At 37.1% G+C, this 14,612-nt stretch overlaps 1 protein-coding gene across 5 annotated transcripts in view; it reads right to left on the bottom strand.

The window, feature by feature from the left end:
* Positions 1–14,612, bottom strand: part of PLXDC2 (plexin domain containing 2) — a 421,308-nt gene that overhangs the window by 10,724 nt on the left and 395,972 nt on the right. Inside the window, exon 14 of one of the 5 annotated variants that reach the window (XM_082385513.1) lies at positions 12,749–12,836. The exons of the other annotated variants lie outside the window; for them this stretch is intronic. Coding sequence (XP_082241639.1) covers positions 12,774–12,836 — 63 coding nt within the window. The 3' untranslated portion in view covers positions 12,749–12,773. The remainder of the gene's footprint in view (positions 1–12,748; positions 12,837–14,612) is intronic. 5 annotated transcript variants of the gene reach the window in all.

The raw sequence follows: 14,612 nt of genomic DNA, 5'->3' as shown, positions 1-14,612 counted from the left end.
TATTAAAGGAAGTTTATTTCTATCTAAAGCATTTCAATGTGAAAAATGTTAAATATCAGTGTAGATATACAGGCATTTAGCAGCTTTCTAGATTTGCCAATTACATTCCACTGTCATGATTAATGGCTGTAAAAGAGTTTTCACATCAGGTATGAATGACTATTAGCTCTACCTTCTGGAAAAATACCAATCACGGTCATTGCATCCTGCCTACTAATAATATTATGTACTGTCTATATAACATTATGTGGTTAGAATACTTTATATTTATTAGCTGATTAAGTCCCATGATGTAAGTGAAACTCAATTATCTTTACTTTCCAAGAGAAGAAGGTAAAACTGAGAGGGCTGAAGGGCAAAATAGTGTGTCTTTGTTGGAACTAAAAATCATCATCAATGGAAATATACTAATCGTTTCTAGGGAGATGGACCCTGTAATTTATGGTCACTCCTGTTGGTGGGAAAATGCCAATAGGCTCACTCTTTATAACCCCCACTCTGGTTTCAGTTACTTCACAACTGGGCTTCTTAAGGCACAGCTGCCGTTGTCTTTCTCTGAGTGAAGCAGCACCACTAAGTCTGTTCTGAAGCCCGACCTTCCAAGGCCCACCTGGCCTGTGGGTCCAGCAGGCAAGTATAGCCCTGTGAAGCAGCACAAATTTACAACTCAGCACATAAAGACACTGTGTTACAGGTGACCATTAAAAAGGAGTGCGGATTATCATCAAGAAGACAACAGACAGCAGGTGCTAGCTAGGATGTGATGGAATGGGAGGGAATCCTTAGACACTGTAGGTGGGAGTGTAGATTAGTCCAACCACTAGGGAAAACAATAGGGAAGTCCCTCAAAAATTAAAAATAGATGATCCAGCAATTCCACTTCTGGTATATAACCAAAGGAAATGAAAACAGGAGTTTGAAAAGATAAATGCACTCCCATGTTTATTGCAGCATTATTCACAATAGCCAAGACATGGAAACAACCTGAATGTCCATCAGTGGATGAATGGATAAAGAAGAGGTGGTATATACACAGTGGAATATTATTCTGCCATGAGAAAGGAGGACATCCTGCCATTTGTGACAACATGGATGGACCTTGAGCACATTATGCTAAGCAAGACAAGTCAGAGAGAGACAAGTACTGTATGATATCACTTATGTGTGGAATCTAAAAAAGTCAAACATAAAGGAGTAACAAAAAGTAAAACAGTGGTTACCAGGGAATGGGGGGTAGGGAGATAAGATTGATGGTATTTAAGGGTATACGCTTGTAATGGGTATTAAATAATATTGTACTATAAGTATGTAATGCAATTAATGTCATTACGACAGCACCCATATCATAATATATAAATGTATCAAAGTAACATGCTGTATGCCTTAAATTCACACTTCAAATTTATCCAATAAAAAAAATAAAAAGGAGCACCATTAATGAGAATGTTGATGATGATGCTTGTGAAAGTTATATTTTATTAAGCTCTTAACCGTATTTCATGCAGTTAGCAGGTAATTTACATACACTATCTCATTTAATGTGTACAACTCAATCATTTACCTTTCGCACAAACCTAAAAAGCTAGCAAATGGCAGATCCAAAATTTAAAATGAGATCTGTCTACTTCCAAAGTTAATTCTCCCCACTATAGAAATTAGTTCTTAAAATTCAGTAGTTTGTGTATAACCTATCTGAGATTTGTGAACATGGCTCTATTTTTATTTCAATCTTAAACTATAACATTACCAACAACTTCAGCATTCTGTTAATAAGTCAGAATTACTAAGCTAATAATTCTCTTAGGCGAAAAGACTGAAGGATTATTGATAATGTTTATCATATTCTTTGTGAACTCATCACAGAGGTTCTCAAAATTGAAAGTACAAAAATATTGGACAATGAAGCTTCCTCTGTTAACACAGCACAGACTTATTTTCTGAATTAACTGCATATCCTTAAAGAAAATTTCTTTTGATTTACCACTACTCATTGTAGAAAAAATAAATACCCCAACACGATTTAAAATCACTAGAGATCCTACTACCCACACATAATTTGGTTCAACTCTCAGTGTACATCACTTATATGCATTTCTAGAAACATTAAATCATTGCAAATACTGTTTTATGGACTCCTTTATTTCCAATTAAGAGCACGAAAAAATTTATGAACTATCCCTCTACAAAATTATTTTAAGTGTCTGTAGAGCAAACTACTTATAACTCAATATGATTTATATAGTCAATTTGATTCTGAGATTTTTTTCCAGATTTTTTGATAAAATAAATAATGTTACAGTGAATACTTTTGCTGCTAACCTGATGGGAATAAAATTATTGGGCCAAAGAGAACGAACAAATTATTTACTAAAAACACCTGAAATGTCTAACATGGTGCTAGATGCCATGTTGAAGGAAATATGACCAAAGAAAGGTATGAAACATGGTTTCCACATGGGAGATAAAAACCATTTCAGGAGAAAAGGATACATTGAGGTAAGACTTAATAAAGGGCTCAAATAAGCATTCTAAAGATGAGCAAGATAGAATAGGTATAATCCAACTACAAAATTATTCAAGACTCTTATTTTATTTGTGAAAAACTGAAAATTTTATATTTACTCCTAGAGTTTTTGACCAGATTAAAATAGAGGGTATTTCCCATAATAATATGTTAAAATTTACAATGAAATCTAATAAACATCATGCAACTGGGGTTTTAAACATTTGGTCCGATTTTACATTCTTTTACAATTCCTTGATATCTCAATTCTAGCCCTAAAAATACCAAACAGAGTAATAAATTTACCAAAATTCTGCTTCCTTTCTAGAATGCTTTCACATATCACAAATCAATTATATGATCAAAAATAAATCACTTGATTTCTCTGGGCCTTTGTTTCCTTATCTGTAAAATGATATCTGAGGATTTGTCCTCTAAAATTGTAGGAGCCTTATGCTTGCTTCCCTGAGATAACTGACTTGAACACTGGAGAGAAAAATTATTTTAAAACTCCTCAGGGGAATTCCCTGATGGCGCAGTGGTTGAGAGTCTGCCCGCCAATGCAGGAGAAACAGGTTCGAGCCCTGGTCTGGGAAGATCCCACATGCCGCGGAGCAACTGGGCCCGTGAGCCACAACTACTGAGCCTGCGCGTCTGGAGCCTGTGCTCCGCAACAAGAGAGGCCGCGATAGTGAGAGGCCCGCGCACCGCGATGAAGAGTGGCCCCCGCTTGCCGCAACTAGAGAAAGCCCTCGCACAGAAACGAAGACCCAACACAGCCAAAAATAAATAAATAAATAAATAAAAATTTAAAAAAAAAAACAAAAAAAAACCTCCTCTGGGTCGTGGTTCTCCTGACCATTGTCCCTCCTGCCTTCTTCCTCCACTGACTTTTAGGATCCCTAAATTTAAAGGAAATCTATGTAAATTAGTCCTAACGGAAGTTGTTTTCCTAGGTCAATCTGTAATTGTTCAGAGATTTCCTTATATAAATGAAAAAAGGGGGCAGTTCTGTGACTTCCACAGAATGACTGAATGTTTAGTTCTCACAGAACAATCTTTAAGGTTGGTGCTATGATATGAGACGTCTGTCCAATGGACAAAGAATGGGCATCATGTGTGGCTCTGCCATGAAGTATGACGGACAGGTCACAACCCAACATTTAATACCTTTTTCTTGAGGCTTAGACATGTCCAAATCTGTGTTCTTTTTAGAATGGCTAATTCAGATTGTTACAGAAACTGATGGGGGCCACAGGGTCACGTGCTAACAGAGCAGGATATATGCTGAAAATTGAAAAATTCAAACCAGACTGTAATGTTAATTCATTACAGAGATTCAGGGTGTCATGCCTTAAAACATGACTGGGTGTAATGCGTGGGTGATCTCTAATTTCATTTCTGAGAATTATTTATGCGATTAATCAAATTCAGAAGTAAATGTTCACACTGATATGTTGGCACTGGGGTGGGCCGTGAAAGCAGATATTCTTCCTAATTACTCCTTCAGAACTATTAATTGAACAGTCATCCAGATCTGTCTCAATGGTCTGTGGCAAGATAATTAGCTGAAATATCCACAAACAAACCTGCAGGGTACCCTCCATTAGCAGTGTAAACAAAACCGCAGCTGGAGACCCGTCTTCAAGCTCAGAGAGCAAAGCGGAGAGTGCTTTTTATGGGTTAGATGAACCCTTGAAAGGCAGTTACTAGGTGTGAGTGTGAAAGACAAGGGGTTAATTTTGAAATTCAAGGCCCAGCTAGAAGACACCTGTGGTGCCTGATGGCGTTTGACAAGCAGTTGTTCTGAAATTTCTAGTATTTCTTCAGTAAACAGTAGGAAGTGGAAAGAGGCTGGGATCCTGAGGCACGGACAGCACCTTGGTCCTGTCACTTCCCAGCACAAGACTCAGGCACAGTCCCATGTTTTGTTACTTAGTTTCACCATTTGAAAAATGAAATGAACTGGATGATTGTTTTCTCAAGATTTTCTTTTCTTTTTTAATTAAAAAAAAAAAATTAAGCCATGGACCCTTTGTTCCAATGAAATTTTACCTGGAAGCCCAAACAGGATCACTCAGAGTATAGGTCTCTCTTCATTGTGATGGAGGAAACCCTGCTCACACACTCCCTGAGCCCTGGGCAGGGGGGGGGGGGGGAACTATGGATCCTATACCTTCTAGAGCATGTTTTTGGAAACTATAGAATGAAATCTGCATTTCTCACACTTGCATACAAATCACAAGGGATCTTGTTAAAATGCAGATCCTGATTCAGCAGGTCTGGGGAGAGGCCCGGGACTCTGTTTCTAACAAGGTCCCTGGTGACGTTACTGGTCAGTTGGAACGGCGAGGGTAATGCTTCTCTACAGTCTCTGCAATCAGGAGCATTCTTGAAAAGTGGGTGGAAGAAAAAATATTGAACTTTAACTTTCCTTGAGTCTCCAGTGGATCTTCGTGGAAACTGATGTGTTCATACAACTGGGTCAACCTTTCCACAATTAGCTTTGATCACTTTTGACTGTCCAGAGGAAGGGAATCTTTTCTCTTTTTCATACTTCTAAGTACAAATTATTCTCTAATCTCCTTATTTTGTGTTGAATGTTATTTCAACACAGGTTACTTTCAGTTATAAATCTGGGTTGCCAGATGCAGACAGATTTAGTAAATAAATCTACAGGACAACAGTTAAATTTGAATGGTAGATAAACAATGAGTAATTTTTTAAAACTATACTTCCTGGGACATATTTATGCTAAAAAATTACTCATTGTTTATTTGAAATTAAAATTTATCTAAGTGTCGTGTATTTGATTTGGCAAACCTATCCATAGGAAAACACAATATAATGGCTCTGGGCCCTGGCCAGTCAAACTTGCAATCTAATTAAAATAAATGACTCCTATTTGTGGCTGTGTCTCTTTGCTTCATGAATTGTAGGTAACTTTTTTCTTAAAAAGAGTAACTCAAATGGATTTGTCTATCTTTTGGTGTGGCCAAGAATTCCAAGCAATAATTCTTGTGTGAAGCAAAGTCTGGGTGTTTTTTTTTTTTTTTTAATTTTTATTGGAGTATAGTTGATTTACAATGTTGTGTTAGTTCCAGGTGTACAGCAAAGTGAGTCAGTTATACAAATACATATATCCACTCTTTTTTGGATTCTTTTCCCATATCGGTCATTACAGAGTATTGAGTAGAGTTCCCTGTGCTATACAGTAGGTCCTTAGAAGTTACCTATTTTATATATACTAGTGTTTATATGTCAATCCCAATCTTCCAATTTATCCCTTCCCCCTAACTTACACCCTGGTAACCGTAAGTTTGTTTTCTACATCTGTAACTCTATTTCTGGGTGTTTTTTTACACATTCTCTACTCATCCTATTTTGGTTGCTTTTCCTCATGTGGAAGTTGTTTTACTGTCCTGCAGTTGCCTGTTTTCCAACCTAAAATTACGACTTGCCAGTGGTCTGTTGCCTTCATTCTAGAACTGTGCTACGGATAATCCTGAATAATTAGTTAGTACAACCATAGTTAATACATGCCCAAGATGAAAATTGTCCCAAAGCATGTGAAGAACAGCTATTTACTGGGAATAACAGAATCATCATATTACTCACATAATTTTCCAAAAGCAAAAGTATTCTTAAAGGAGGAGGGATAGATCGGGAGTTTGGGATTGACATGTACACACTGCTATATTGAAAATAGATAATCAACAAGGACCTACTGTATAGCACAGGGAACTCTGCCCAGTATTCTGTAATAACCTAAATAGGAAAAGAATTTGAAAAAGAATATATACATATATAGGTATAATTGAATTACTCTGTTGTACAACTGAAACTAATACAACATTGTTAATCAACTATACTTCAATATAAAATAAAAATTAAAAAGTAAAATAAAATGAAATTAAGTGATTCTCTATTGGCTCCTAAATTAAGTACAAATTCTTTAATACAGGAAGAAAGATCTTTCAATCACACAGTTCAAACACTTAATGTCCATTTTTTTTAATAGCCCAGTGGATTTCAGACATGACTAAAAATAACATTACTTGGGGAGATTAAAAAAAAAAGTATTGAAGTCAAAGCCCACCTTGGCCAACTGATTTAGAATCTCTCGCTGGGGCCCAGGCAGGTGGATGTTTTAAAAAAGTTCTTCGGGTCAGTCAGATGCACAGTGAGTGTTGAGAACCACTTTCCATGTCTACATCCCATGCTTTCCTACTCCGAGCTTTCGCCTGTGGTTTTCCCCTAACCTGGAATGCCACTTACTTCATCATTTTTACTTATACAAACACTATCCATTTCACATTATTTCCAAGAAAGATTTCTGGATTCCTACCTACAGATTAGAAGTTACTTTTCATTCTCCTGTGTTGTCTCAGACATTTCCTGATATTTTAGCTACATCTCTTGTCACATTTTAGCACACATTGTGGTTGTTTATGTGGTTGCATACATGTACTATATGTATCTGTCCTTGGGGTCAAAGTCATATCTGTTCAACTCTGAAATAGCCATGGCAGTGGTGTACTGAAGATATTTGACATCTGGAGTAGATCCTTTTGGTAACCTCTGCCTCCTCTGCAAGACAACATTATTTTCTGTCATAATCAGAAAAGGAAATGAATAATAATAATGGCCAGAAAAGAAGCAGACACTGAAAACCTTCCTGTTTTGAACTTCATAGATATAATCACACCAGCAAAAACATTACAAATAAACAAAACAAATATTACTGTACAAAAGGGAAGATGCAATGACAATGTATTTTTGAAAAAAGGGGGAAAAGACAGATGAGGGAATATTGCCGAATGAGTGAGGACCATGTTCAGAGAACGATTTGCACTTTGCAATAATAGAATTGAAGTAACCCAAGTTCTTTTTCTTTGTCTTTACAACCATAGTGCCATTGTTCTTTCTTTTGAATCTACTGTTTTAACACAGATGCGTGTAGTACTATGTGGGTTGGAGACCCGTTGATCCTGAACACGTACAAGGAACTCCAGATTCTTATGGAGTCATGATTCAAAAGAATTCATTTATTCTTTATAAATGAATGCATGCAGCTGAGTCGGCTGTCAGGAGCCAAGCGTGTAACTGGGAGTTCTCTGAATTAAGTTTCATGTAGAAGACCATATTCATCAAAGGAAAAGTAAGAAAACTGTGCTCAGTTGAAGTTTACATATATGCTATGTTAGTAAAGCTCAATAGTGACTGAATCAACTCTTTAGACCTTAGATCAGCAAAAGTTTTTAACACAATTTAGAATTTCAGGTACACAGTGATAATAAAAATCTCACCTTTTTTAGTCAGTTCTATTGTAATTATACCATTCTCTATAGACAATGCGCCCCCTTATGACCTGCACCTGGGGCAGATTGCTCTCAAAGCCCTGTCCTTGGTTCCGCATTGAGCTACCATGTCTAGCAAAGTGTGATGCACAAGGAGATTCACGAGTGTTCGCATAGACTTGCATAGATCTTCTACAGTTTATGGCCCGTGAGAGACTCAGCACACAGAGACTTTTTTCCTCTTTTGACTTCAACACATTATTGGGCATTTTGTTGCCCCACATGAGAATGACTGGTTTATAGTGACTGTTAGCGCATTCACGTGGATATAACTGCATTCAGTCAGCCAGTCAAATTTCTATTTAAGCACCTATATGTAAAACACAACACTGAACTTAAGGCATTTAAAGTATATTAAGGGAAAATAAGGTATCTGCATACAAAAGCTTGAATACACTTGAAGCTAAAAATGCAGACAAGAGATTTGATTACTCAGTATAAGGTCAAGTATGTGCTGAAAGTATTTAAAAGTAAATTTTATGAGTTTGGAGGAAAGAGGTCTTCTTTTGGATTTGAGTCATCAGAGATGGTTTCATGAGCAGATTGAACATGAAGATAGAGGACAGAATGAAACTCAGTGCAGACTACTTGCCACTGGTTTCTTGCGCTTTGTTTTCCCCCTCTACTTTATCCCCTCCAGCAACTTTAATAACTTCAACATTCTCTTCTTCAGGATTCCTCCTCAGTCGTTTTGAAAATATCCACTTTTATCTCTTCTATATTGCTCATTCTATCTTATCTCAAAACAGCCACCTCCAAGGCCTGGCCATCTCATGGCACTGCACTACCTCTAATTCCTTTAAATTAAGTTCTCCCACCCTTATCTTAAATCCTCATCTCCTACATTTTCCTATTCCAGACCCTAAGCTGTCACAACTACTGCAGAAAAAAGTGACATATTCGCGTTAACCGAGCCCCGAAGAATGGAGGCGGGAGATAGATGGGCCCCAGGTGGAGCAGATGGAGTTCGTCCCCTGTGGAAAGAAGCTCAATAATAGCAGGGAAATTGGAGAGGCTGAGCCCTGCCCAGATAAGAGACAAGAGACCACATATTCTCATTCTCGAAGTCAAGGAGACCTTCCCGACTAGGAAGCTCCTTGGAGGTCAAAAGGGGAGTAATGCCAATCTACCCATAGGCCTCTCTGCTGGAATCCATCTTGGCTAAGAAATGCACGTGCACACATGGGAGAACCCTGAGATATACCAAATGCGGACTCAGAACCAGGCAAATCAAAGTGATTGGCCAAAGGAAACCTGGAAGAAATGCCCCATGTAAGTGATTCAAACTACCACGAGGGCGCGACTCTCTCTCTGAGTCCCCCCATGTGTCTATCCACATGTACTCTTTTCCTCCTAATAACACTTCACTTGTTTCACTACTTTCCGTCCTTGTGGGGATTCTTTTCTGCAAAGCCGTAGGGCCAGGGCCTTGTCGCAGACCACTAGTCTAGCGGCTGGGACTCGGTGCTCTCGCCGCCGCGACCCGACCTCAATCACTGGCCGGGAACTGAAACCCTGCTTCGAGCAGCTGCGGGCCAAGGCCACCTGAGATCAGAATCCCACTCTTTCCATTGGGAACTCAGTGATTCATTCACTCTTCTCTTGTTAAATCCTCATGACACACCCGGACTCCATCCAATCCCAATCCGTGCTGTCCTCTCTCAATCTCGTATTTCATCACCCATTTTTACTGAGAAGATGAAGCCATTAAGGTGCTAACCCTTTCCCCTCTCTCTTCACTAAAGCCTTCATATCTACTCATCCTTTCTTCTTACCTGAAATAAAAAGATAGTCTTCCTCCTTGCATAGTTAATTGCATTTCCTACTCAATCCTGTCTCTACTTCATCCTTCCCTCCTTCCCAAGCACCTTAAAAAAAAAAATCCGTTCATTTTTTTCTTTACCTTATGCCTATACTCAACATCAGAAAACCAAAAAACCACCTTTACTTGATGTTTTTTTGTAGCCTCATTACTAAATCTCTCTTGAATTTCTGACTGAATCCACTGTCTTCACATTACACCACCATTTTTACCCCCTTAAATCTGATGTCTGCTCCTTACCTTGAAACTGCATCCTCACAGGTGACAAATAATCTCTTTGTCAAGTTAGAACCTTTTTTCTCTCCTAATTCTTTGGTGTTTCTAGAGCCCTTTATACTGCTGCCTACTCTTCATTTTTGATACTTTCCCTTTTGCTGGTTCTCTATGACAGTATATTTTCTTGCATCTTGGGTTTTTTTCTTTTGTTATGCCTTTCTTTTTTTTTCTTTTACCTTTTACACTTGTCTCTTTCCCTGGTTTATGAATGCTAAATGTTAACATGTCCTAAGAGAGCCACGAGCTCTCTGATCTCTCTTCCCCGTAGCATTCTTTATTCTCTTGGGGTTCAATTCTCACTATTGTAACTTCCACATTTTCTCACTCGACTGCTTTATCTTAATCCATTCCTTTTCTTCAGTTGTTTTTTTGAAGAGGCCCAATTGTGATTTGACCATCAGCTCAAACCAAACATGCTTAAAATCCACCCCCATCACTTTCTTTCCTAAACTAACTTTGTCCTCTGATGTTTCTAATTCTGTGGCTAGAAAATTTAATTTCCCCGCTTCTCAGATTTTGTACTTTGGAATTATCTTTGCTTCTTTCTCTTCACCCCACACATTCGATTCAAAGAATCAGGATACTCTCCCCACCTTCACCACAAATTAGCTATAGGAGTTTTGGAATTGCTTAATTTCTTGGACTCTCAGTTACTTTCTCTGTAAAACAGGGATATAACAAATGCCTACATTTACGGACCTCATTGAGAATCAAAGATAATTAATTGAAAGCACTTTCAGACACAAAGCTTTAAGCAAATGAAAATGGCTAAATTCTATCCTCTGCCTTCACATGGCTCTTGAAGTAGCCCCATTCCATTCCTTCTATTAATACCCTAATTCAGCTTGCAGCTCTCATCTCACACATGAACTACCAAGACAGCCTTCTAGCTCTCCTCTGTGGGTCTTTTCTCCCTTCTCCAGCTGTCTCCAGCCCCCTTCCCCAGCCCCGTTTTCAACTTCTACTCCTTTATTACATCACTCATGCTCACTGCCCAGAGAAGGAAGCCCAGATTTTGCAGTTAGTTCTTCAAAGCCTGTCACATGTAACCTCCATCCACATTAAAGCTACTCCCAGTACTTGTCTGTAGATACCAATATATAGTTGAATAAATCAATCCATCTTGCCCCTTCTTGATTTAATGCTTTTGTAAAATCATAACATACCGCTCTTCCATGTGAATGGCGCCTGCCCTTCCTCTTTGCTTAGGCACAGCCTGGCACTCTTTTGAGACTCTGCTCAAGTACTGCCTCTTTAATGAAATTCCCCGATTAATCTCCCTCTCTTTCCTAAGAATTTTGCAGTACTTGCCTGCACTATTCAGCATGGAACATACTGTTGATGTTCCTCATATTATTATTAAATTCCCATGTGGCTATTTGGTCTTTAAAGTTTTTATGTTCTATGATTCCACCTATATAATAAGCTGGCAAATATGATTATATACAGGGTGACCATATGACATTGTCCAAATTAGGACACTCTGAGAGCAAATGGGAGAACTAGTAACAACTTATATCAGACAACAGACATAAACTGGGTTATATGTTTCCCCTAGTTACACCTCTGCGATATTAAGAACATCTACCAGATTGCATTTCACAAATAGGTGTTTCAGTTTTGATTGATTTTCCATGATATGAGCTGAGAAGATTCCAGGCTTCTTTGGTATTAGCTTATAATATTATGATGATAATGCATTTGGCAGTATCTTTTGATTTTTTGAACCACACTGCCATGAGTGGTTGTTGTCTACTAAAATAGAGTAATAATTTGCTATTAGACAGGCAATTTACGCTGTGGAAAAGTAATTTGCAGTTGAGTGTGAAAACAGGCCAGGTCACTGGTGCCCAGTGACTTGGTTAAAAGACAAGATAATGCTGCCCTGCTCATAAATGTTCTAATAAAAGTAGAATGTGAGTTAGTGTTGATCTGTACAACAACAGGACTGGCTGTGGTCCCGAAGAGGCTGTTCTCATAAGGTAACTTGTATCTGGAGCATCACCGGGCTTCTCAGCGAGGTGAAGGGAAAGTGGCAAGTTAAACTCTAATCAGCCGTGACCTTAGGAACGGTAAATGACGAGTTATTTCCTGCCCTAAAGGGATTGCATGCCTTAATCCACATTTAATCACAAGATTAGGAAACAACCCAATTGAATGGTTTATGCCATCAAATCCAAGGGGGGACACTATTCATGTGACGATTTAGAGTAATGCTTATCAATCAAGCCAGGACAAAAAGAGATCTGTAATATTCGACTGGTATTTCATGACGTGTTTAATTTGTATATGTTTAAATAAAATTGAAAGGTTTAGAAAAAATTTAAAAGGCAGATAGCAAACCTTTTACCTATTTAATGTACTATAGAAAAATAGATATGCATAATGGTATATCTTTTTTAAATTTGAGAAACTCGATCTATTTATTTTGGAATTTTGGATACACACTATCTCTTTTCAAGTCAGTTGAGAAATTGAAATAAAAAATAATGATGATCCTACCCATAAAAAATTGAATCACTGTGTTGTACCACTGAAATTAATATAATGCTGTACATCAACAGCATTACTGTACTGTACAACAGCATGATGTACATTACTGTACATCAATGCTGTACTTCAATAAAATAATCAAAAGGGAAACAATATAGCATTAGTATGGCAGAAAAATAAATGTTAAGGAATATCTGCTGTACAAGATCAATTGAAGGGATATTACAGATGCATTCATAACTGTTTTCATACAATGTTACAACTGACTAACATCAGTGTTTAATCATTCCTTACTTAGAGCCTCCAGCGATGTTCATTACTATCCTTTACAAAGATTCATGTAATTTCCACAAAGCTTAGCTGAAGGTGCGAGACATTCATCCTGTGATAAAGAAGTAATGGTCACCATTGGAAAGATACTACGTGAGCCAGGTTACAGCCCTGGAAGTAACTCCAACGTTCACAGCATTTTTAAAATGAAAGAAAGAAAGAAAAAAATCAAGATGCCTGAGATAGACCAACTAGAACCTATAAAAATGACTCTTTTTATTGCACAATCAATGGTATTATATCCAGGGGTTGAGAACATGGTTTGTGAATTATTTAGATAACTCTAAAGCACTTTTTCCCTTCCTTTTTATCATTTGGGTAACTCACCAACATTTGCATAAGAAAGGAGGGTAGGTATGGGAAATAAATGAACCTCTCCAATAAATACAAGAAGGGAGGAATGGGAAAAAGATGAATACCTCCAATAAATTTTGGTATTTATATAATTTTTGGCTAAGACTAATGACCATCTTTTAAAAAATAGTGCTTTTAACACTGTGCTGATGAAGGCAGTTGGGAGTCAGCAAATTTGGTTTTAATTCCTAGTTGGATTACACGAGAGGTTAAGGAATTGACCAAAAGTCACAAAGTTAATAAATTAAAAGCTAGCATTTATGCAAGGTCTGTCCTCTTTGCACTGCACTCTTTCTACTGCATTTAACTGGTTCCTGCTTCTGTTACTATCAAACACTAAGGCCTCAGGCAAATCACTTCCCATCTCATGGGAAGTTATCTGCGTTCTCATGTAGAAAATGAGAAACTCGACAAACACTGGTTCTCTGCTTACTATGAGCCTACAACCTCCAGTTAGCCTTATATCTGATACATATGTGCCAATAATTTTTAAAAGGGCAATATTTTAAAATCAACATTAGTTTTATGCATTTAAAACATATGGTGAATGACTCAACTAAAATATACCAGTAAGATTTACATTAAAAATATCTGAATACATCATCTTAAAACATCAGTGCTGCAAATTCAAGAGTTATTTATATTTCCAAGTATACAAATGTTTATTCAGGGAAATGAAGTCTAATTTCTCTTTAGGTGAGACATGTAATGCAAAAGTTGTGAACCACTGCATTTGATTTTTCCTTAAATTTCCTGCTGTCTTCAACTTTCTATCATTTCATGATTCTGTTTATTGAAGTTCTACTTGGATTATTTTAGATGAGACTATTTATTCAGCAATAATATTTATAAGTATTGTGCTTGTCCTGGGGATAAAAACAATGAATGAGACAGATGTGCTGTCTGTCCCCTGGAGCTACTATATGGTTATTAAAGTTCACTCAGAAGTAAAATAAAATAATACAATGAGGGAAGTCTTTCTGATTTTGTTTTAAAGACAGTCCCTTGAAAGAACTGATCAGTCAGTTCCACCTATTAACCAAAGTTAATAGAAAATAATTTCAAATCTCATAACATCTGGTTACGTATTTGTCTCACTGAAATATCATAAATCATTTCATTAAAAAAATAGATATACACTCAGTTTTTCCAATTACACTAAATATATTCTGCTAAATAGATTTTACAGTTGGTAAATAAAAATTTAAGTCCAAAAACATAATTGTTTAGTTTTTAAAATATATTTTACTTTTCCTCTTCTGTACTTCTGTAATTTTTATAGACAATATATGTCTTGTATAACTTTATGTTATTATAGTTTTTTTCTCCAATAATTTCATTTCTTTTACATTTGGATTTGTCACTATCAATATATTTATCACCTTGGTTTTCTTTTGACTTGAATTTGTTCAACATCGTCAGTGGTTTTTAGTCCATCTGGTTCCTTTTTTATATACCTCTCTTTCTAAACAAA

This window comes from Balaenoptera borealis (assembly GCF_965194805.1).
Source record: "Balaenoptera borealis genome assembly, chromosome: 3".
NCBI lineage: Eukaryota > Metazoa > Chordata > Mammalia > Artiodactyla > Balaenopteridae > Balaenoptera > Balaenoptera borealis.
This window is presented reverse-complemented; position numbering and strand designations above follow the sequence as displayed.